The 22748-nt window shown below is 34.8% G+C and overlaps 1 protein-coding gene across 6 annotated transcripts in view; it reads left to right on the forward strand.

The window, feature by feature from the left end:
• The first annotated feature begins 1689 nt into the window (after positions 1-1689).
• Hnf4_1 (peroxiredoxin-6) overlaps positions 1690-22748 on the forward strand; it is a 69790-nt gene continuing 48731 nt past the window's right edge. Inside the window, exons 1-2 of one of the 6 annotated variants that reach the window (XM_029040295.2) lie at positions 1690-1915; positions 18232-18395. In XM_029040295.2, coding sequence (XP_028896128.2) covers positions 18308-18395 — 88 coding nt within the window. In that variant the 5' untranslated portion in view covers positions 1690-1915; positions 18232-18307. Of the gene's footprint in view, positions 1916-2561; positions 3577-3646; positions 3783-18231; positions 18396-22748 lie in introns of those variants that run through there. The other 5 variants (XM_011184436.3, XM_054227600.1, XM_054227597.1 and 2 more) reach the window with 5 other exon arrangements.

The raw sequence follows: 22748 nt of genomic DNA on the forward strand, positions 1-22748 counted from the left end.
CTCAGCTGAACTGAGCAGGCGCTGGACAGTCACTAGCACCTGTTTTGCCGCAAGATCGTTCTGGCTCAAAGTAAATCGCAAGAGGTCAAGGGGACTTTTTGCCCAAAACAAGGTCAATCTTTCCCCAGTTATAGGTGTTCTAACTGGCCATTGTCATATCGGGATTCACGCGGTCAAATTAAAAATTTTACCGGATGCTGGCTGCAAAAGCTTCCTAAAAGAAGGTGAAGTAGAATCCTCCCAGCATTTACTTTTGGAATGTCCCGCCTTTGCGAGATCCTTTTTGGGCACCCCCGCCAAATAAAACCAAAAAAACCTCAAACTTGTGGTAGGTTCTAAGCGCCGAATTTTGATTGAATTTTTGGTTGAATTTTACGGCATCACAAAGGACTGCTCTTGATAGTCTAAGTGAGTTTCCTTTTCTAAGGAAACAACCTTCGCACTTAACCCTAACCTAATAGTAAAGTAAATGTTAAAGAAGCTAGTGATCTGTTTTTGATTGCATCGTAAAAATTTACTTTCTTAGCAGTTAGCAGGTATTCAGTTGAAGATAGGTTCTTACAAATCCAAAATCTGCTAATTAAAAGCTAGTCTAAAATATGAATGGAAAGTAATTTATAAGCTGTTCAATAGAAGGTAGATACCGAATATCATACCGTCGCATTCTTCGAACTACTTCTCTTAATTTTGAAATTTTAGGACAAGTGAGTCAGCAATTGAGAAAATCGCGTTTTAGCAGGAAAAGATTCGAATCGCGGATATAAAGAAATCAACATTTCCTAAATAATTGTATGCAGCCCGCTTAAGTAAAACTTCTTCTTGCCATTTTAGAACAGTCTTGTCTCAGAATTAAACCCGCTCAAAGACCTCAAAAAAGTATTTAACGAATATTATATGCTGCTATGCCAATAACAGCAACATTTTGATTTTATTTTTTTTTTTTTTAATCGCGTCTGGGACATGAACCACTGATCAAATGGTACTAACTATTAGTTATCAAATAATCGCAATTTTGCAGTTTTTTAAACCAACCGTTGAAATTTAAAATCTCAAATTAACACCAAAAACTGTTAACCTGAAGCAAATACGATCACACGCCAAAAAGTATGCAACATGTGGATGTTAAGTGTCCATTAAGCACACACACACTAGTAGCTGACTCTCTGCTGCCTGAGTATGCGTGCATTTTGGGGTCACTGTATGCCAAACAACAATCGTCATCACACTCTAGCGCAAGCCACTAGCGCTACACTCAACAAAAAGCACATTCTAGATGTTTCACGTGCGAGCAAGTGGGCTGCGTTGGCCGATCCACACACACACACACACACACACACGCAAAATCGACGTTAAAAACGCCACGCCGCCACACCAAATCAATGCAACGAACGGCTGATAAACAAAAGACGAAAAAGCCGAATTAACTTGTTGTTGTTGTTGGCTGCTGCAGCCAGCTGATTGCTGTTGTTGTCACACTCTGTTACGCTGCGGCAAGACAGCGGCAAATGGTGGGCTGTGCATGTATGTTGTTGATGTGTGTGTGTGTGTGTTTGTGTGGCGCTTATTAATAATATTATTTTTCACTGTTGTTTTATTGCTTGTTTTTCTGCTACCGCCAACAGCGTAAACGCAACGCCATGACTGACAGCCGCAGTCGCCGCATTGACCGCACAGCGCGCAGCCCAGTCCGCACAGCCAGCCAGCAGCGTTGGTGATTCCGACGACTCTTGCTGTTAGTTTAGTTGGACATTGAGTGAGCGCTAATAAACGCTAACGTTTGGCTACGTTCCCGATCGTCGTGTTTATTACGGTGTTATTATTATTTTCGTCATCGTCATCGCACTCGCGTTCGCATTGATTCGGTTTGGCGTTATTGTTTCAACTGTCGAACGGTCGTAAGCAACAACAACACACGGTTGGTTGTTGTTTTTATTTTTGTATTAGGAATTTTTCCTCAACTGATTTTAATATATTTTTTATACTTGTTTATTTTTACGTTGTCGCTTTTGCCGTTGTTCTAACGCACACACATACACACTTGCATACACACACACACGAATGTTTAACGAAGTGCTTTGACGAGTATGTGCGTTTAAGCTCAAACTCTCTTTATTGGCTCTCGGCGTTTATTAAACGCTTTTGCTGGCATTATCTGTCGTGTTTTTTTTTCGTTTTTTGACATTTGTTTTTGTTGTCATCTTTAATTTTTTTATTGTTGTTGTTTTTGTATTTTTTTTTTTTAATTTTTTAATATATTTTAGTTGTTGTATTTTTTTATTGTTATTGTTAGTTTTTATTTTCATTGCTTTTGTTGTTATTTTTCATTTTTTTATTGTTGTTGTTTTCGTAATTTTTTGAATTTTTTAATGTATTTTAGTTGTTTTTTTATTATTTTCTGTTTATTGTTATTGTTATTATTTTCGTTGTTGTTGTTGTTTTTTTTTAATAATTTTTTTATTGTTTTTTTTTTTTAATTTTTATTATAGTTGTTGTTTTAATGAAATTATTATTTTTGTTGTTATCATTGTTGTTGTGTTTGTTGTAAATGTTTATTGCTGTTGTTGTGTTGAAGAGCACCAACAATTTAACTTATCAACATTTAACCATAACCGTTTCGCTGCGTGCTCATCTCTACGCTTGTGCGCTCATCTCAAGTGCGTTGTTGTTGTTGTTCTTCTTTCATATTATTGAAATTGTTTTTATGCGATTAAATAACCAAAATATACAACAAACAAGTGTTTTCGTTAAACAAAAACACAAAAAAAATCGGTTCTTTCTCTATAAGAAGGTCGCTGTGCGTTTGCGGTGATAAAACCCAAATTGAGCCGACTAGTCAATTGATTAGCACGACGTCGAGGCATTAAGTGAGTGCGTGAGAGAGTGAGTGAGTGAGTCAATAATAGTGTAAGAGCGTCTCTACCAGTGCGTTAGTGACTACATTAAGCATGAGCCGACTAGTGAGCAAGTGCGTTTAGCCAGCTAGTAGTTAGTATACACTACATACTAGCTGTTTAAAAAATCCAACTGCAGACAGACAGACAGATGAACAGAAAGCGCCGCACACCAAGTGGGCAAAAGCTGAAGCAGATTGTGACTTGCGAAAAGAAATGTAAAAGCAGCGCTGAAAGGCATGGCAAACGTCAAATAAAAAGCTAAATAAAGAACTGCAATAATAGCGTGAACGTGTGTGGATGGACTCGTACATACAAACATACGGTGTTTTTTCACACTCTCCACGCTCGTCGTCTGCTCTTCACCTTAGACAATTTGCAAACTTATACAATTATTTACAAAGCAACCCACTAACAACGTTGTAAAAATCTGCGCTTTTGTCTTCTACTTTGTCAACGCTAGTGTCTCAGTTGTTTGTCTAGACTGCCTAGTGTTGCTGTCACTGCCGCCAACGGACGGACCTATTGGCGCTCTCACCGTGCTTGGCGCAGCGCTATTGGATTAGTCGTGCTTTCGTCTCTTCGGCAGGTACAGTAAAAAAAACAGCAGTTGTTGTGCCGCAGCAGAAAACAGAGAATTGCAAATAATAAATAATAATTATAAAAATAAAAATAAGTGAACAAAGTGGGTAAAGTAGGCAAAAAATATGTCGCTAGCTGCAATTAATGTTAAGACTGCATAAACAATTTTATTTAATAAAAAAACAAAAAATATTAAGAAATTACAACAAACAAAACAATGCAAGAAAGTGCAAGCCATTCAAGTGAATCAGTGTGTCTGCGCGTGAAGAATTGCATTTCGCTGCAGTTTCGGCTTACGCTGGACGTTATGTGAGTGAGTGTGAGTGTGTGTGTGTGTGCTAAAGACCCCCTTGCACAAGTTCAATAAATTCAGTGAAGCAAAAAAACAAAAAAAAAATAAATAAAAAAGGAACAGAAACAGAAACAGAAACTACAACAAAAACAGAATATACGACAAGAACAAAAATTCTATAATACAAAAACAAAAAATACAACAAATTAACAAAAATTACAGCAAAAACAAAATTTACAACAAAAACGAAAATTACAATAGCAACAAAATTACAACAAAAACAAAAATTATAACAAAAACGAAAACTACAACAGAAACAGAAACTACGAAAAAGCCAAAAATGCAACAAATTCGAAAAAAAAAACAAAAAATATTGTATAAATGCAATAAAAATAAAAAATTACAACAAATAACAAAAACATTCAAAGAAAAAGAAGAAAAATTGCAACAAAAATGAAGTAAAATGCAAAAACAACAAAAACAAAACGCAGCAAATATACTGAAAAGCAATAAAATGTGTGCAAGCAATGCGGTTTTTTAAAAGCGATTTACGCTGACAGCAACAACAAGAATTATACTAAAATATACACAAGAAAAAGCACAAAAACAACAACAAAAACACTATAAAAAATACAATTATGCAGAAATCTGGTGTATTTTTATTTGTTTGCAGTGCTTATTTATAAAATTTTTGCTTCGTATTGAGTGCTAATACAAAACGCACAACAACAAAAACACCTACATACATACATACATATATACATACATAAAAACAACAACACATACCATTATTAATGCATATTTACGAGCAATTCGCAAACATGCCCCCACAGCCACGAATATGAATGTGGTATATGACAGCCAATTTATGCTACGTAATGTGAAAAAAAAACAAAAACAACACATACACTTGCACACACACAGCAAATGACTTGCTTAAGCAAGTATAGCAGACGTAACTCACCGCTGCGCCGCTGTCGACAAGAGAAAAGTGTGTGTGTGTGTTTGTGGAACGCGTTCGTGTAAGCGCATGTGCCAAATGTATGCATGTTTGTGTGTGCCGCGATCGTGCCAGCAGTGGCACAGTGTGTGATTTTTGTGAAAAAATGGATGAAAAGATAATATTTTGTGGATTTGAAAAATTTTACATTAAAAAGAATTAATGATGAATGAATATTTGAAAAAAATTTTCATTCTAAAATATCTACTTAAAATTTAAGAAGGTTGTCTTATGAAACAAATAAACATTAATGTTAAAGAAGAAGTGACCTGGAAAAATAATATAATTAAAGAAAATTTTTCGTTAAATTCTCAAAAAACTCTACACTGCTTCAAAATATTTTCGTGCCGTTAACTCTATGATTAATTTTTGAAATGTTCATGATCCGATATATTTAACCTTCTAAAATTTGTGGCAAGCGCAGGCATCCATCTGGTATCCCAAAGGACCAAAACTGGTCCATGTGTAGCTAACCTAACCTACATATAGGTTAGATGTTTGATGAAATTCTTAACTACGAAAGTTATTTTTAGCAACATATATATCTAATTATATATATATATCAACTGATTGCTTGTCTACTTGGATAGCTAGAGAGGTATATAGTTATGTAACTGAGGACTGTTAATATTAGGTCTACAACTTTGCTTCCGCCGTTTTTTTTTTTTTTTTTTTTTGTAAATTTAAGGCTTTATGTTATGTTATTCCAAATATTGGCCGTCGCTAGCTACTACTTTTGAGCATCTTTCTGGCAATATGCGTATTCCGTGACGAAAGAACTCCTCAACTTTCGAGTCGATCCAAGTATCAATCCACTTTTTGACTTCTTCATAAGAACTGAAGTGCTCGTTAGCTAGACCGTGTGCCATCGATCGGAACAAATGGTAGTCAGATGGAGCAACGTCTGGAGAATACGGCGGGTGGGGAAAGATCTCCCATTTCAGCGGCTCCAAATATTTTTTGACCACCTTTGCGACGTGAGGCCGAACATTGTCATGTTGGAGAATGACTTTATCGTGTCTTTCCTCGTACTGTAGCCGTTTTTCTTTTAGTGCTCGGCTCAAACGCATCAAATGCGTTCGGTATCGATCTCATGTGATGGTTTCACTTAGCTTTAGCAGCTCATAACCACTCATAACCTTCCACCACCATGCCGGTCTTTGACTTCATAATTACCATTCTTAAAACGTTGAAACCATTCGCGATATGTTCTTTCACTTCACTTTCACTTCACGAAAGCATTCGATGAGCCTCAGCCGCACTTTTCTTGGAATTAAAAAAGAAAAGCAAAATTTCCCGCAAATGTCGAGAATTCGGCTCAAAAAGTGACATTTTCTGTTGAGAATAAGTTTGGGATGCAAACAGATCTCTAAAAAAATTTTGTTGGGTTAATTTTGACACAAATGTCCAAGATCGATATAAAATGATTTAATCGACCAGTGCTTGACCCTAGAGACATCTATTGGAAAATGGCGGAAGCAAAGTTGTAGACCTAAAAACAAACTTGTTTGAAGGTGTTGATTACATTTAATTTGACATTTCTTAGGTCAATTACATATTTTATGTGAATTGTTTTCTTTGCGTGAAAGATTTGAGTTGTTAATGGTTAAAAATCGTAAATGAAAATTTCATTCACAAATACGGTAGATCGAGATGTCGAGAAAACTTCATTCTTGAATTTTCACCGATATATTTCCCTGTGGAGACTTGTTTTCATAGCTCCTAATAACACATTAACGAAAGTGTCGCTTATATCTTATTAATTTAAAATAAAACTACTCGACAAAATGTTCCTGAAAATTTTGTTAGAATCTCTAATACATACATATATGATGTCTTAATGCTTTAATTATATTTAAAAGCAAACAATTTCTCTCTCTAGAACTCATTCCAAATTTAGTTTACAGAGTGAAAATCTTTCAACTTTCAAATCAGCCTTTGGATTTAGAACTCATATATTTTCCTTACAGATTAAAAATCTATAACTAAACATGGAACATTCCGCTGTTTGACTCAAAATCTTGCCCATAACGAATCAAGACAAATCAACTTATATCCAGATCACATCATTCTTTTAACATTTCGATATAATAAGTCTTAAGAAGGAATGAAACTGTACGAAATATCAGCATAAACAGAGTCTCAAAACTTTTCTCAATAAAGTTTCACATTGAATCATATGGATGAGGTAAGAGTAGTTAGGTCGATAAATATAATTTGTATGTAGATAGATTGCAGTTAGTGTGCTTTAGGGTCGATATTTAACTATTCACTTTGAAGCTAGATGTTTTTGGACATTCGTTTGTGGTTGAAATTCGAAAAAAAATACTTTGGTGTCGGTATTTAACTATCCACTTTGAAACAATATGCTTTTGAAAAAAAAAAAATCGATATTTATTCATTGGTATCATAGTTTTCAACGGGTGACTTCGAGGTTCTATAGAATGCTAAATTTCAAAAGCTTTAGCGGGAATTCAACAGTTCAACATTTTTGCGTTCTTGAATAAGATTTGATATAATGTTCTCACTATAGTCGGGGTAACGAAACCAGAACGGAAGAAGACCTTTATACGGGCAAGGACTTCAAAAATATTATAGAATCATCATCTAGTAGTAAATATATATTTTGCGATTTAACTAAGTAATCAGTTCAAGGGTTAAGAGTTTCTTAGGTGATTTTCAACACATTTCCGAAAATATCAAAAAATAAAAAAAAGTATGTAACTCAAATGCGAGCATTCTTGACAAATTAGATTGCCCCAAACACTAAATTTATAAAACAGGCCGGACCGAAGCCAAATTTGGTCAGTTGTATATTTGTTGGCAACTTCTTGTCAACGGCCCACTGTGGCTATGTAACTAAAATTTCATTGAGCATCCAATGTTATAGTAGGACAACGCTTAGTGCGCATAACCGCGGAGAGGGGGACGCACACCAGCGAATCAGTGAAATCGAAATTAATTTAAAAAGTCATAAAAGCTGAAACTGTTAACTGCATAAGTACATTGCATACAAGTATGTGCGAGTAAGAAATAAAATGAAATCTCGTGCCTCGGCAAATGCTCAATTGAAGCTGCGAATACCGTTATATTGCAATAAATTTTAACCGCTTCCGCAGCATGTGCACATCATCGACCGCTCTTTGCATGAATTTTATAATATTTTATTTTTTATTTTTTTATTTTTCATTTATACATTCCATTTTACATATTACTTAGTTTGCTTCGTTTGCGGTTGCATATCATTTAGGTTGCAAAAACAAAATACCGACGTCAATGGATTCGTAAACAAATTAATTTGCATTTGCATAGACATTGTTTGAACGGCAGTCAAATACTTGAAAATAAAGCAAAACAAATACAAATTTTCAATACTTAAGCGAAAAACATTTTCATATTCAAATTTCGCAAAATATTCGACGCTTGTATTGCGCATGCGTATTTGCAGTGGTGAACACTAAAATAGGAACGACAAAATTAAAATGATTTCCAAGGGAGGCCTCAACATATTTCAATATTAGAAAAAATAATATAATTTTTGGTACTATAAACAAACAGTTTGTTTAGGCTCTGACGCAGTGTTTGTAACAACAGAACACCTAACATTTACGTCGTACTAACTATAAAATAAAAAGTACCTGAAGAACCTGTATCATCTGTTTGAAGTAGAGATACATAATATCCATCTTCGAGTTACTCTAAAAACTCTGCCCAATAACGTTTTATTTCTAAATGTAAATCTAGCGAAAAGAGAGTCGATTGTCAGTTGTCAAATTTTGAAACAAAAGATCCGAGATCCTGAGTTTATTCCAGACCGTTACAGAAGAAGCCACAAATAATATTTTAAATTCCTCCGTATATGTATTTACAAATGACAGTAAGCTTATAGAACTCTCTGTTCTTTAACTCGAAGGACTCCTTAACTCGAACTCTTGAATTGGCAATAGAAGTCCGTAACTCGGAAATCTCTCTAAACCGAAGTTCTCTTGTGGATTATGGTGATTCGAGTTAACAAAAATAAAGCTTTGTGTTAAGCCTATGAAGAAGAACACGAAATTATTGGTAAACAGCGCCATCTTCGGCGAACACAACATAGTGACTGGAATCGACATTAGTCGACTTAAGATCTTTATAATAGAGCCCAAGCGCTTTGTCGAATCGTGAGGTCGTTCGAGTATTTGGGTGTCACAAAGGACAGTCGAAGCTGTCTGAGACTCTGCTCTTGACCCAACCTATATTTTTGAAGATCTCAGAATATGCTCAATATAACCTTCAACATCCTGATCACCAAATGAACACTAGCTGGTTAAGTTTTATACTAACGAATAAACTTTGATTTTGTTCAGAAGTGACTACAGTTTTGGTTTGCAAGCTATTGAATTTAAGCAGATTCGGCTGTCACTGCGCTTTTTGATCATATATGTATATGTTTCTAGATTTCTCTTTCGTCCTCCTTAGACACCTTTTCAGAAAATCTCTTTCACAGTTCACTAACTGTACATACCTAACGGACTGAGAGGTTAAGTTGAGACTGCGCTTTCTGGTTAAATTATGGTAAACTTTCTCTCTGAAGATCTTTATAATAGAGTCCAAGCGCTTTGTCGAATCGTGAGGTCGTTCGAATATTTGGGTGTCACAAAGAATAATCGAAGCTGTTTTAGTGAGACTCTTTGCAGTCATAGAGATCTACTCTTGACTTAACGTTCTCAGAATATGCTCAAAATAACCTTCAACATCCGTTCCTGATCATCAAATAAATACTAGACTAATTTTTTTAGAAGGCTCTCTTTCACAGTTCGCTAAATCTACCGATCTCCCTGACTTAGTTGTGACTGCGCTCCTTTTCCTCTCTTAACCTGGCTCTCAAAATTAAAAAAAAATCGCCGCCATTCAGTTCACCAATTCTCCCAATATCTTTGTTAGGTCACTTCGAACTCTTATTTGGCAATTGGCTTCTTAACTTGCGTAAACACCGCTTACGCGATTAGAGGCGAATTAACACCTCGCCATTCGTTTTTTTTTGAATATTTCTAGAATTTTTCTAGAAAGCTCTCCTTCACAGTTCGCTAACTCCACAGACTCCCAGACTTAGCGGTTAAGTTGTGATTGCGCTTTAAAGGCTCCTTTTTCCTCTCTTGACCTGGCTCTCAAAATTTCTAAAAATCTCCGCCATAGTTCACCAACTCTCCCGATATCTTTGTTAGCTCTCTTATTAGCAAATTGGCTTCTTATTAGTTGTGACTGCGCTCCTTTTTCTCTCTTAACTCTTATTAGCCAATTGGCTTCTTAACTTGCATAGACACCGCTTACGCGATTAGAACCGAGTTAACACCTCACCATTCACTTTTTACATTTCGTTGTTTCGCGCTAATTGGTAATACCAAGTGCTGCCAAGTCCTTTTCCACTTGGTCTTTCCAACGAAGTGAAGATCAACCTCTGCTTCCACCAGTGGGTAATCCCTCGAATACTTTCAAAGCTGAAGTACGTTTACCCATTGGGACCACATGACCTAGCCAGCGTAATAGTAGCTGAGATATGTCACTGGCGTGGAATAACACGTACAGCTCATCGTTCCATAACTGCAGTATTCGCCGTTGCCATTGTTCAAAGGATATCGTCTACGCTTCTGCACCATAAAGCAGGCCGGGAATGATGAAGGACTTGTAGAATTTGGTCATCGTCGTCGAGAGAGGACTTTACTTTTTAGTTGCATATACAGTCCAAGTTAACCCTGTTGGCAAGAGTGATTCTGCCTCGGGTTTCAAGGCTTACATTGTTGTTCGCATTACTACTGGTTCCAAGATAGACGAAATTAGCTAAAATCTCAAAGTTATGGCAGTTGGCTGTCGAAATAAATATTCAATTTCCTACGAGAAAGTACTTACGAGGATCCAACGAGAACAAACCTTTTTTACGGCCAGGTGTTCATGCAATATCGAATGTTTGCTGGTGGGAGAAATGCGTAGGCTTGCCTCTATCTGAAGGTATGTTACATGACGGTCTTGCATTATCAGTTCACGTACGGCATCGATGTTTTCTGACACAACGTCTGTTTTTGGACGACCTTCACGGAATTCGTCTTTGAGCGAGCGTCGGCCATGATTGAATTGGTTGTACCAGTTTTTCACAGTGCTATAGGATGGTGCTTCATAGCCATACAAAGATTTTAGTTCATCGATGCACTCTTGTCGCGATAATCCACGTCGAAAGTTGTGAAAAATGATCGCACGAAAATGTTCACGAGTTAATTCCATTTTTTGGCCGAGATGAATTTTTTAATGCCCTGTAATTAAAACAATTCACGATTAAATGAGTGATGTTATGCTAAAAAATGTCAAACTTGCCAATGGAATTGTCAGATTGCATCTGGCAACACTTAGTGTTGCCTAGGCCAGAATTATATATAGCAGCCCTCGTATTTCAATATCAATAATAGCCTTAATAGCCTAAATTTGCAGTTCTGAGTTCTAATTAGTCGTCAAATTGCATCTGGCAACACTTAGTGTTGCCTAGGCCAGAATTATATATAGCAGCCCTGGTATTTGAATATCAATAAATTCCTTAATAGAGTAAATTTTCAGTTCTTAGTTCTAATTAGTCGTTAGTTCTTTTGAATCCCACACCACGAAAGAATGTTATTTTCACTTACAACCTACTCCATATTTTTGTGCACTCGAGTCCAACTTGTCAAATCTTCTTTTTATATGAAATACTAACTAGAATAAAGCCTTATCATAAGATTTATTTTGTCTAAAGGACGGTCTAAAGATGAAAGTAGCATAACTGTAGAAGAGAGAGTTGTTCTGAATCTTTAGTTATTTCTCGTAAATATCGTAATTCGAATGTAATCTAATGAACTCTTTAGCTTTCATATTACTAAGCTTATGGTTTGCTGCAAGAGTTACAAGGAATCGAGCATTGAATCATAAATAAATCATTTGCCTATGTGTGAATAATTTCAAAGTCACGTTTCAAAGAAATTACTCAGTGCTGTCCGATACGCGTGGAATGTCCCACTGCATAAACATACATACAAAATATCATACACAACAACAATAAATGTGTGCGTGTTCATTAAGGAACATTTGACTTGCACGCAATTTAATTTAGTCGAAATTATTTGAATGAATGGTTGCTGTAAGCGGTTTTATACAAACACATACAAACATACAAATATAGTATTTATAAGTCATACACATCTATTTGATTATATGAATGCAGCTTGTTACGTGCATATTTACACATACACTCATGCATATTTAATATAGAGATATGTATATGCAAACATATGTATATGAAAAACTTTAAATAAAATAAAATTATATTTTATTTGAACATTTACGTTTGAGTATATGGCGTGATGAGCATCAAAATTGCAGTACAGTAGCATATAAAATATAATATTTATTAAAGGCAAATTTTAACTTGGCAACGTCATGCCTACTGTAAATGTAATTGAGAGTTATCGCTTTATAATATTGATTTTAAAATAGATTAAATATAAGTTAATGGAAAAATTATATAAAACCTCATTTATTTAAAAATATTCATAAAGGCGTTATAACATCAAGTGACTGCGATTTCAAATAGATAATGTTGATCGTCGTTAATCTTACCCTTTCTAGATGGCGGAAGTTAAAAAAATTGTAGTTAATTTTTTAAATAATATATATGTAAATAGACAGATTATAGTAGCAAGTTTTTTTCTCAATTAGAGTGAAAGAGTTAAATCAAGTAAAATATTAGCCGTGTTCTATTTGCCATTTCTCTACTCGCTTTCTTTTAGCGCTGGCCTCTCGATACAAGAGAGCTTGTGGATGCCTCATTAAAGTAGTATTCAACTGGTATAGTTTGTTCCATTCTACTCTCAAATTCTCGGTGAAACCAAGATATCTATAGTTTCTATCACCAAACAAACCATACAGTTTTAATTTCTGGCCTGAATTTTCGTATCGAAATTATTGAAACAGCAACAGAAAAAGTTTCATGATGGGATACTCCCCGAGCTTGTTTCCTAAGGAGATCGTCGAAATGATACGAAAGGAATGCGATAGGGTTGATGTCATTGGATTAAATTTAGTTTTCGTCGTGTTCTGATTGAGCCATATCATTTAGATTTAAATAAATTTATTTTTGTGTCCATTTAGGAGTTTCCTTGGTAGCAGTTGAAAACGTCATATCCTTGATTTGTAAAAACTTAAAAAAATTTTGAAATAAGATGCTTGTATTGGTCTACAACTTTGCCGCCGTTTTTTTTTTGTAAATTAATTTTTTTTTTTTGTATAAAAAAGGTTACAAATGTCGATGAGCCTCAGCCGCACTTTTCTTGGAATTAAAAAAGTAAAGCAAAATTTCCCACAAATGTCGAGAATTCGGCCCAAAAGGTGACATTTTCAGTTGAGAATAAGTTTGGGATGCAAACAGTTCTCTACAAATATTTTGTTGGGTTAATGTTGACCCTAGAGACATATATTGGAAAATGGCGGAAGCAAAGTTGTAGGCCTAATAAAAAATAACACTGTACAACGCATGGCCGTCTATTGGACCAAACTATTTTTTCGAATTAGCGTCCAAAATCAAAATATTTGGAATAGAAGTTCGAAAAAAGCACTTTTTAAAATCAAAAATATGGATGTAATCTATAATCTCCTTATAATTCAATGATGTATTCGTATATTCGGTCATTCTTATATGACAGTGCATATTAGGGGTCCAGTACTTTCCGATATATATTTTTTTTATATTTTTTTCCCAAGTTCAAACTTTGACTTGGCATATAAGTTTGACTTAAAAGTTTTATTTAAAAAAATAGCTTGGTCCAATACCCAGAAAAAAAGTCGATTTCGCGGTATAGTGTAATAGAAACTGTTTTTATTCGTCGTAGGATCGACAGATCTGATTTCTACAATCTTCTTTTCCAATTGTCGAATTCGTCTCGAAGAAAACGTGCTAGAATAGTCTGAAGACTTTCATATCTCTTGGCAAACTTTTTTGAAATCAATGCTGAAACACCTTGAAACTCTCACCTTCAAGTATCAGGGTAAAATGCTAAAAAATCTGTTAAAAATAGTTAGATCGCTAGAGGGAATTTAGATATAGACAGACTGAGGTATGTGTGTACTTTATTGGATATACGATCGACAGATTTCGATTATCCGATTTCTACAACATTGAATGCCAATTATCAAATTAGTTTGGAAGAAAACGAGATAGAATAAACCGAATAGTTTTATATCGCCTGGCCCACCTTTGCGAGATCAAGGCTGAAACAACTAGAGACTCCCATCTTCAAGTATCAAGTATTATGACTTCAAGTGGCTTGAGCTTCAACCTCAGGAGTTTTAGAGCTTCTTAAAATATGTTTCTTTAACTGTTCAAAGGTTATTGGCTGCTCGGGGATCCCCCTCATCAAATCTAACCTAACCACTTGAAATAGACAAACAATTTCATGTACAATATGACCAATTTCGTTACTTATCTGTAGACTGGGGTTTTCACTTGGCACTTTTACTTTCAGTAAGAATTACTAATCCCTACAAACACATACATTTACATTTAAATATACATATATATTTGTATGTGCGTCTCATACGCTTGGTTACACATTGAAATACGAGCTCGGCCGCCTGCGCCTAGCATTGAAGTGTATAATACAGAGCACACTTGAGATAAGGATTTCAATTCACGCACTCACACACTCATATAGACTATATGTATGAATGTATGTATGTATGTATGTAAGTTAAGTACAACACAAAGCGTTTAATGAGTCAACTAAATATTTGTTTGTGCTTCATAAAAATATGAAATTCATAAAAATCGCTTGTTGTTGTTGTTGCTGTTGTTTTTATCACAAAACTGCATGAAATCATGTTTTATTCCATTTTACAATCTTCTTCTAAGCTTGTCATAGTATGTGTGTGTGTGTTTATGATTGGTATTATTAATAATTATTATTGTTGCTACATGTACGCACCTAATCTATGAAGTATGCGTGAATACGTGTACAAGTATGTGTGTGTTGTTGGGGTCCTCTTTGTCTGCTCCTAAATCGCCACTTTGTGCTATCAATGCAATAATAAAGTTTATGATTATTTTTTCTTCGTTGTTTTATACATATTTTTTCTTTTTGTTTTTATTTCTTTTTCATGCATAAAGTGTGTGTGTATATACAGTGGCGATTCCAAAGGGGATTTTGGGTGTTCTCAAACCTCCTTTTGGTATTATTGAAAAAAAAAATAAAATTTGTTTCAATCGAAATGATATAGCTAAGTCGATTCACGATGGTATCGACGAAAACTAAATTTAATATGAATTAATGAATATTCCGTTTTTTAATTACCAACCATATATGATCTCCTTATCAAAAACGATCTAATGTCAACAATATCGGGAAGTGTCCCACTAACTTATTTATATACAGATCTATACTGACCATGAAATAAGTATAGTCTCGGCTATTTCTGAATCTATGATAAACGGGCTTAAAGTAAATTAATAGATTCAACCAACTACTTTGCGGAGGAAGGACTATAACAAGTAAATTTTGGAACTTCTTTCGAATTGGAATTCATATTTCAATGGAGTCTGAATTATTATTAGGAACAAAATTAATAAATCCGATACGTTGGATCCGTTAGGTTGAAATATATTGGCGAGAAGTTGAAGTATTGTATATTGTCTAGCTGATTAGAGCTCCATACGGAACAAACTCTATATACCGAATATTTGAACGGAGTGGTCGGTGTCAAAACAACATATGAAATGAGAAAAAGAATTTGCCTTTGAATTGATTTTTTCACTAGATGTTTAATTGAATACCTTTTGCCAGTTATAGTGAGGACCTTTAGTCCACATCCGAATGGCCAAAGTTACATGTACTTAATGTAGTTGAATACTAAACAAGGTTTCTAATAAGAACTCTTTGTCAAATATTGAATACTTCCATATCATTGAACAAAAAATCATACTTTGATTGTTTAGGAGTGAGTTAAATAGGTCCAGTATTGAACGAGAAGTAACGAGAGGATTATACACAGGGGTGCAAATCACTTCTTGGGCAGTTTCTTCCATCTTGTAACTATTCAAAGTTAAAGTCCCCATTGATGAATAAAGCATCAATGGATCCTGATGACTTACTAAAAATCGATCTGTGCTGTTGCACCTTTCTTGAAACCATCTGTTATGAGGTATCCATGAAAAGTGAGGGTGTCCTCAATACTGTGAGTACACTCAATCCTGTCAAATCAAGCTCCTATTGTTGAATAAGACCATCACTGTAGGTTCTCTCATAGAATAATCTTCCTAACTTGTTCCTAACGAAAAATTTTTGAAGACTTTATGTGTTCTTTGTTGGAATGTTTTAGAATAAATTAAGTTCGAAATGCTATCTAACCGTAGAATTATGATATGGTCATATTGTCTGTCTTACAAAGATGGCAAAGCACCAAGGTTAACAGAGTCCAACACAAGTTCTAAAACCGTGGATAGGCAGATACTTGTCTTGTCTTTTGTTTGACTATTAGGAAATAATTTGGAACAGTTTCGGTTTTCTTATTGAACTGTTTTAGGTTAAACTAAGAGCGAAGTGTTGTCTTACTGTAGAGTTCTCATACTCTAGATACTTACAGTGGTATTCAGAAAGATAGCAAAGGACTAAGTTCTACAACCTTCGTCGTTAGGCGGATACTTTAATTTTACTCGTGGTATCAGTCGATTCTTCTACTTCTTAACAACAGCGCGCCACGCATATCTCCTTCTGGCAGTTTGGCTATACCAAGCAAAGCCAGGTCCCTCTCCACCTGGTCCTTCCATCCGAGTGGAGGTCTCCCTCTTCCTCGGCTTCCACCAGCGGGTACTGCATCGAACACTTTCAGAGCTATAGCATTTCGTCCATTCGAATAACATGACCTAGCCAGCGTAGCCGCTGTCTTTGTATTCGCTGGACTATGTCTATGTCGTCGAATAACACATACAGCTCATCATTCCATCTTCTGCGGTATTCGCCGTTGCCAATGTTTAAGGGACCATAAATCTTTCGCAAAACCTTTCTCTCGAAAACTCCTAGTGCCGTCTCATCGGATGTTGACATAGTCCACGCTTTTGCACCGTAAAGTAGGACGGGAATGATGAGAGACTTGTAGAGTTTGGTTTTTGTTCGTCAAGAGAGGACTTTACTTTTCAATTGCCTACTCAGTCCATAGTAGCACATGTTGGCAAGGGTGATTCTGCGTTGAATTTCAAGGCTGACATTATTATCAGTGTTGATGCTGGTGCCCAGCTATACGAAATTATCTACAACTTCAAAGTTATGACTGTCAACAGTGACGTGGGAGCCAAGACGCGAATGCGCTGACTGTTTGTTTGATGACAGGGGATATTTCGTCTTGTCCTCGTTCACCACCAGACCCATACGCTTCGCTTCCTTATCCAATCTAGCAATCTGGAAAAAGCAGAACTAACGGCGCGGGTGTAGTTATAGAAGTCACAGGATAGTGAGTCACCTTGTCTGAAACCTCGTTTGGTATCGAACGGTTCGGAGAGGTCCTTGCCGATCCTGACGGAGCTTTTGGTGTTGCTCAACGTCAGCTTACACAGCCGTATTAATTTTGCAGGGATACCAAATTCAGACATAGCGGCGCTGATACCCCCGTTCAAAAGATTTTCCAACTACGTCAGTGCATGTAAACACAGTTATACTTATATATTATAGATAAGCCTGCAAATACATACTTACTTAAGTACTTATTATATACCCATACATATGTATATCTACAACTCTATATCTTGAACTCTTTGTTTTATACGCCAAAAATACATTCTTGCATAAATATTTATAAACTCTTTTTACTGAGTAATACTTTTTTTATCCATTTGTAACACCTTGCAACTACTGCTTGGCACCAAAACCGGCGCATACATATGCATGCAACCCACTCTTAAGACCTTTCCTGATCCCGACGCATTAATTACTGTGAAAGTCGCCGTGTGGGGTTCTGAAAATTTACATTTTATTATTATCGCAAACAATTTAAAATTCCTATACGCGTATGTCATTGAGCAAGAAGTAAAGAAAAAATGAAACAAAAACGAAAAAAATTGAAAAGAAATAGGCGCAATAACAAAAAGAGAAAATTATGCAACAGAGTGCGCAGTGGGCCTAGTTAAAAGGGCTCACCGCACTCATAACCTTGTCACCTAAGTTGAATGGCTCTCCTTCAGTCGGCTGTGTGGGCTATCGGTCTGTTTTTTATGCCCCCGCAATTAAATTGCTTCGATTAGCTATTTACTACTAGTAAATAGACTCATATTTATTGTTGTAAATATATATGTATATTCTTATATATATATACCCAGGTTGATCATTTTAATTTTCTACTTAAATGTCATATTAGCAAATTACGCTCATAAAATCATAATCATAAATTAATAATGTTTTTTTTCTTTTTCCCCTTCTAATTTACAGTTAAGTAATTTATGAGCGGAATCGTCGAAAAAATGGCGTTTTGTTGATTTGTCTTTGTTGTTAAAAACGTGTTAAAATGAAGGACCCAAAGAAACTTGTGCAAGCAGATAAAATAGAAGTAAATAATAAAATGGAGAATTTGGAAGGTGACTCAAATGACAGAGGTGAGTGATTAAAGTTAAAACAGCTCAAGTCGATCTTTTATAAAAACTGGAAATTTAAGTTAATTTTAAATAAAAATATATCCTTAAAACTGTGTATAAAAGTAATAAAATATTTTCTTACAACAACGGCAATAGTTTAAAGGTTGAAGCTTAAGTTGATTTTATAAAATTTTCTGTTAAACTAATTTTTTTTTAATATTTTAGAATATTATATTTATGAATTACTTAGAATTATATTATTAAGAAAGATGTTCTTACAACAACAATAGCAAATATGCTGGAACTTTTAAAAAATCTTGAATGCTTAAATTCTATTGAGGCTTAAGTCAATTCTTACAAATTCTGATTATTTTACAACAACAATAGCAAACATTTTGCAGTTTTTAAAACAACAAAGAAAATATATTCGTATACGTTAAATCTTAAAAGATTTTGGAAAGTTTTAAAGAAAGCAATTTTTGCATTAATTCTAAGTATCTAAACCCACAGTTTATGATCGCAAAACTTAAAATGTGGGCTTTAATAACAAAAAGCGATTAAATCGAATTCTTCAAAATCTGAAAAGAGCTCTTCAAATGCTATTTTAGACTCTGAGCCATTTTTCATACTCTCGCAACAAAAGTTGCTAAGAGAGTATTATAGTTTTGTTCACATAACGGTTGTTTGTAAGTCATAAAACTAAACGAGTGAAAATCCGAATGACTGTCTGTCCGTCCGGATAACTTAAGTAAAAATTTAGATATATTGACGAAACTTGGCACACATGTTCCTTGGGACCATGAAAAAATGGATAAAATCGGACCCCTGTCACGCCCACAAAATGGCGAAAACTGAAAGCAAATAAAGTGTCATAACTAAAGTTATAAAAGTAAAAATTGGAATAAAGGATCACCCTAGTAAGGGGCATATTTGGATGTAACTTTTTTTGATAAGTGGCAGTGGCCCCGTCCCTAAATCGGTTATTTGTAAATATCTCCCAAACCAATTAAGCTATATAAACCAAACTTTCTGCAGTCGTTTCTTTTAGCCAATCCTTAATACAGTCCAAAAATGAAAGAAATCGGATTACCACGCCCACCTCCCATACAAAGGTTAGGTAGAAAATTACTAAAAGTGCCTAAACTCACTAACAAAAATCGTCAGAAACACTAAATTTTACAGAAGAAATAGCAGAAAGAAGCTGCACTCTTCTTTTTATAAAATAGAAAATGGGCGTGGCATGACCCACTTATGGGTCAAAATTATATCTCAGGAACTACTCGACAGATTTCAATCAAATTCGGTATACAATATTTTCTTGGCAACCTGATGACACGTGTGGAAAATGGATGAAATCGGTTCACAACCACGACAACTTTCCATATAACTCAATTTTGAAGTTCATCTGATTCCTTAACTTTATAAGATATACATAAGGAACCAATGAAGATAGCGAAATAAAACTTTACAGAAATACTGTATATGATCCGTGGCATCACTTGTGTAAAAATTTTCGAAATCGGACTATAACTTTTCAATGCCCCGGATATCGAATATGAAGAACTCAGTACCTTATGGTATTTTTTCACCAAAAATATCGGTAAAGCTCTCAGATATCTCAATTTCATTCAGAGGAAATCGTTTTCTTCTAATAGTATGTCTCTGTACCAGAAATTGTTAAAATCGGGTTATAACTTCCCATAGCTCTCATATAGCTAATTATAGGATTTTCAAAAATACGATGGGCTTAATAGCTTATAAATCGGTTAATATGTGAAATATCTTAGCCAAATTAAGTGAGCATATACTCTCAGATATGATATATGTTGGTGATGAAAATGAGTGAAATCGGTTCAGGAATTACCTCAGCAAACCCTCACAAATTGCTTATCAATACCCCAAATCTCACTTTAAATATTTAGTTCAAAATAAAATATCCTATTAAAACAACAACAAATGAATTCCAAGACGCTCAATTTATATATCAAACATGAATAGTCACCGGAAATGCATTCCTGTTGTAACTCGACTTAATAGCTGTCATCAGGTCACAGCGTGTGTCTTCCGACTACTGGTAAATATGTAAATCAAAGGGTGTTTAATACAAAGCAAAGAAAGTGAAAAGAAGAAAGTCATTAAAGCAGAAACTGAAGAAAAGGTTTAGCCAAAATACTAGTAAAAGGTTAAGTGAGATCACATCCGATTGCAGGAAAAAGGCGACAAAAAAGCGCCATTCATATGCATATATTTACTCATTGTCGTTTATAAGAAAATTCCAATTAAATACGTAAGTGTTTCCATTTTTTTGTGAATTAAATAAATATAAATTAATTCACATATTTAATTGTAAATGAATAGTAAGCGATTTTGCGCTACCACACCGGAAGTCAGACTCAATATTTAACTTAGTGAGCCAGCAAATACGATTCTATTCTTATCGCATAACATTTGTGCTGAAGGGTAATTCTGTATAGGAAATGTAATTATTGTATATATGTACATATTTACCATATATCTCACTAGAAAATAGTATAAAAGTGTTGTTTTTGTTTCTATACAAAATGTCGCGTTCCTTCTGGGTACTTGAACCAACTTACCTTAGAAATGGCATAGAATATATTTGATAAAATTATTTGCTCTTTTTGTTTCTAGTTCCTTGTGGTAAGCCTCTGCGTTATTCGACGCACTTTAGTAAAGGTTTTATCAATTAAAATTGGATTGGAACCCCGATGCTGTGCCAGTAAACCAGTAAGAAAAATTCCCATGGCATGTATACAATTATTTTTGTTGTTGCAGTGCTAGAAAACATTCCATAAATAGTTTCGAGGAATACTGCGCAGGAAATAATTCTTTCAGATTCCATTCTGTCAAACATATACCTGGATCGGTTCGAATTTTGTACACCTTGGCTCTTGTACTTCTCCTTTACACTCTCTGGAAACTTAAACTAATAATTTGCGTTCGGACATTTTTACCTTACGAAAACAAGAATCTGAGATAGGTTCGATAATGGATTAGCTTCAGTCAGTATCATAATAACTGCTAGGGTCATTTAATACTCTAGAACCCGATAAAAAAATTCTATATTTACTGTGTAGCATCTTCTCAAATATGTACCTATTTATGTCGTCAGTCAACCATTAAGCTACACTACCGCTACGAAAATTCGTGGTTCGGTGCAAATTTTTTAAGCAGATCAAACAAGCTTTCAGACAATTACTTATGTCTGCTTAAATAAAACTTTCTTCTTATATCAATTAGCTGATCAGAGGCGGGTTTAATAATTCAGGACTCTACATTTATTGAGCAAAATCAAGTTCTTGGAGTTTTGAAGTTAGAAGCTTTGGTAAAGACCATAGTCCAAGACCATGAAATGAAATGAGAGTGTCTTTCAAAGATAAATTTTATGCAAAAGATAAATTTGATGTCTCGGCAGTCTTTGCATCTTCTCAGATTGAGGTTACAAGTTCACTTTTTTGCCTATTCAACTCCAGTTTTCTATCAAGATCAAAATAGTTCTTCAAACAATGGCAAAACATATTTCTATGCAAATAAAATTTTACTCAAATATGCGAGAGTCGTTAAGAGGTGGATTTAATAATAATAAATAACAATAACAAGAAAGGAATGACTAAGTACGGGTGTAATCAACCTATATGTATACCTTCACAATTTATAATATTTATGTAATTTCCTTAAGAGAACACAAAATTGGCCCCATATATTCGGCATAAAGCCCACTAGAATGACGAAAATGATCTCACATATTAACCGATATATATGTAGGGTATAAAGCCCAACTGTTGTTTGAAAACACCAATATTAGGTATATGGAAGCTAGGGGAAGTTATGACCCAACTTCATCAATTTTTGGCAAAGAGACACATTGAGAAGAAAAATAATCCCTGCAATATTCTTAATTATAGTTAAGATATTAAGCGGTGTTCTTGGGAAAAGAGATCTTCAAGTGCGATATCTGGGACCTTGAAAATTTATAGTTCGATGTACTAAAGTTTTAAATAAGTGATGCCACACTTCGAATACAGTGAAAGATCTATGCAAAATAAAAACAAGTAAGTAATTAAGCCCATCGCATTTTTGGAAATCCTATAATTAGCTATATGAGAGCTAGGGGAAGTTATGACCCGATTTTAACCATTCCTGGTATAGAGACACACAATTAGAAGTATTAAATTGAATTGAGATATCTGAGAGATTTATCGATATTTTCGGGGAAAAAATACCATAAAGCACTGAGTTCTTCATATTCGATATCCGTGGCATTGAAAAATTATAGTCCGATTGCGACAATTTTTTCACAAGTGATGCCACAGATCATATACAGTATTTTTGTAAAGTTTTATTTCGCTATCT

Source organism: Zeugodacus cucurbitae, chromosome 3 (assembly GCF_028554725.1).
Source record: "Zeugodacus cucurbitae isolate PBARC_wt_2022May chromosome 3, idZeuCucr1.2, whole genome shotgun sequence".
Lineage (NCBI taxonomy): Eukaryota > Metazoa > Arthropoda > Insecta > Diptera > Tephritidae > Zeugodacus > Zeugodacus cucurbitae.